At 58.8% G+C, this 2,194-nt stretch overlaps 1 protein-coding gene across 1 annotated transcript; it reads left to right on the top strand.

The window, feature by feature from the left end:
- Positions 1-1,075: 1,075 nt before the first annotated feature.
- Positions 1,076-2,189, top strand: LOC119346947 (the record flags this gene model as incomplete). Its single annotated transcript, XM_037616007.1, has 1 exon — positions 1,076-2,189. A coding segment is annotated over exon 1 (954 nt), but the record flags the coding sequence as incomplete, so codon positions are not given.
- Positions 2,190-2,194: the final 5 nt, after the last annotated feature.

Genomic DNA, 2,194 nt, shown 5'->3' with positions numbered 1-2,194 from the left:
ACCTGGAGATGTCTTTTTCCGTTTTTTTTGCGAGCCTTTTTGTTCGCTGCTGAGCACGATTCGTGGGCCGGCCCAACTGGGCGCCGTAGCGAACGCCAGGGAGAGGTTCGAGCGCCTGAAGCGCCCGATAGGAGCTCCCCATATACACGTCCATGCGCCAGGCTCGCGAGTTACTGCCGATTCGGGCGTTTTCTCTGGGCCTGGCTTGAAGGTGCTTTAAGGTTCGTACTATGTGGGCCGCACAGTAAACGCAGGCAACCAAACGGGCCTGTTTTATCCCGCGCGGGTTAAGGTGGACCATATGCAGGCAACCAAACACGTTTCTAACCCATATCAATTAATCCGTGCAATGCACCAGTACATCGCCGTAACGAGGCACTAATACACGTCCATGCGCTAGGCACGTGACTTTGCCACACGTACACACATGCACTCTAGTTTGTGAAGATTAACGGAGGGAGATAAGAGGGAATTAAAACCCAGACTTTAATCTATAATTTCTACTAGTAACCATCATACTAAACTCTTCATTAAAATCAAACTATTATTTACATCGGCCACATAAGTATTCTCACAGTCGATGGATGCTAGCAGCCGCGCCAAAGCGTGGTTGGGAATAGAGGTGAAGCAACCGAGCCAGCAATGTGCGTGTGTGTGCATGTGGATGGTAGGATGAACTTTTCACAAAGCTGCAGGCGCCATTACTACCTGGTAAAGATCAAATCTCATTTTGGCAGACTTGTGCTCCCTCCGTCCGGAAATACTTGTCGAAGGAATGAATGTATCTAGACGTATTTTAGTTCTAAATACATTTATTTTTATGCATTTCTTCGACAAGTATTTTCGGACGGAGGGAGTACATAGCTTCGCCGTTGGTCTTTTGTCTTTGAAAAACAAATGTTTCAAACAAATGTGTTTGGTTACGGGAGAGCTCCAGAACGCCCGTTCCACAACGTTCGGATAGACGAGACATACTGTTCAGTTCGACCCACCGACAAGTGGGGTCCACGCCAAGCACATAGAAAAGCCTTTGTGGCGGAGCTGCGTGAACCAGGTAAAAGATTCAATTTCTCGCGTGACCAACCAACCAACCAACCAGCCCCAATCCTCGCCTCGGCTTCTCCGGTTCCCTTCCTAAACCCTCTCTCCCCTTCGCTTGCTAGGCTGCAGCTAAGCTACCCCTACCAGATTACCCCCACCAAATCCACTACCGCGGCACCGCCTCCTCCGGCGAGATGCTGCGGCCGCTCCGCCGCCTATCCGGCCCCCTCCGCCGCTCCCTCTCCACCGCCGCTTGGCGCCCCGCCTGGGCCATGATTTACCGGATCTCCACGGCGGAGGAGTCCGCGGCCGCGCGGGGCGTCTCCCTCGCGCTCGCCCCGCCCCCGCTCGCCTCCCGCGTCTCCGTCCCAAGGCACGCCTTCGGTCTCGACCCGCTCCCGGACACGGCCAGCTCCGACGGCCAGCCCTCTAACTTCTTCGACTTCGGCAGCCTGGCCCCCGAGCAGGGCTCTCCCCAACCGGCCAGCACCCTTGTCGATATCTTCGGCAGCGGCGTGCTCGCCGCGAGCAGCGACGGCCTCCTCCTGCTCGGCACGTTCAGGAACCGCGCCGACCCCACGGGGATGTTCGAGTACCAGGGCCCGTCGACCGCCCCGTTCGAGGTCCTCGACCAGGCCTACGCTCGCTCCTACTGCTGCGACATCATGAGGCTCGCGCGCTTCGTCTGCAACCCCGTCACGGGCGAGATGGCCCGCCTTCCGGACTTCGACGGCACGGAGGACGCCTTCACCGCCTCCACGGGCCTCCTCACCCAGGCCGACGGTGGGCACGGACCACCCAGGAGGTACGCCGCTGCGCAGCTCAGCTTGGTCGGCGATGGGCGGCGTTTCCTGCTGCGCCGGCTCTCCTCGGAGACAGGGGAGTGGGACGAGCTGCTGCTGCCGTCCCCGCTACCGGCTGGGCGCCTCATGTACATGAACCACGAGGTGCTGGACTTCGGAGGGCGGCTCTGGTGGGTAGACGTGAGCTGGGGCGCCGTCAACGTCGACCCGTTCAGCGACCGGCCCGAGCTCTGCCTCGTCGAGCTGCCGGGAGACATCATGCTTCCTGACCAACAGGGCGAGGCAGAGATGAGGCAGCTCCTCCAGCACAGGCGCATGGGGGTCAGCGACGGCAGGCTGAGGTTTGTGGA

Source organism: Triticum dicoccoides, unplaced genomic scaffold (genome assembly GCF_002162155.2).
Source record: "Triticum dicoccoides isolate Atlit2015 ecotype Zavitan unplaced genomic scaffold, WEW_v2.0 scaffold55652, whole genome shotgun sequence".
NCBI lineage: Eukaryota > Viridiplantae > Streptophyta > Magnoliopsida > Poales > Poaceae > Triticum > Triticum dicoccoides.
The sequence above is the reverse complement of the archived record's forward strand: the minus strand, read 5'-3'. Positions and strand labels throughout refer to the sequence as shown.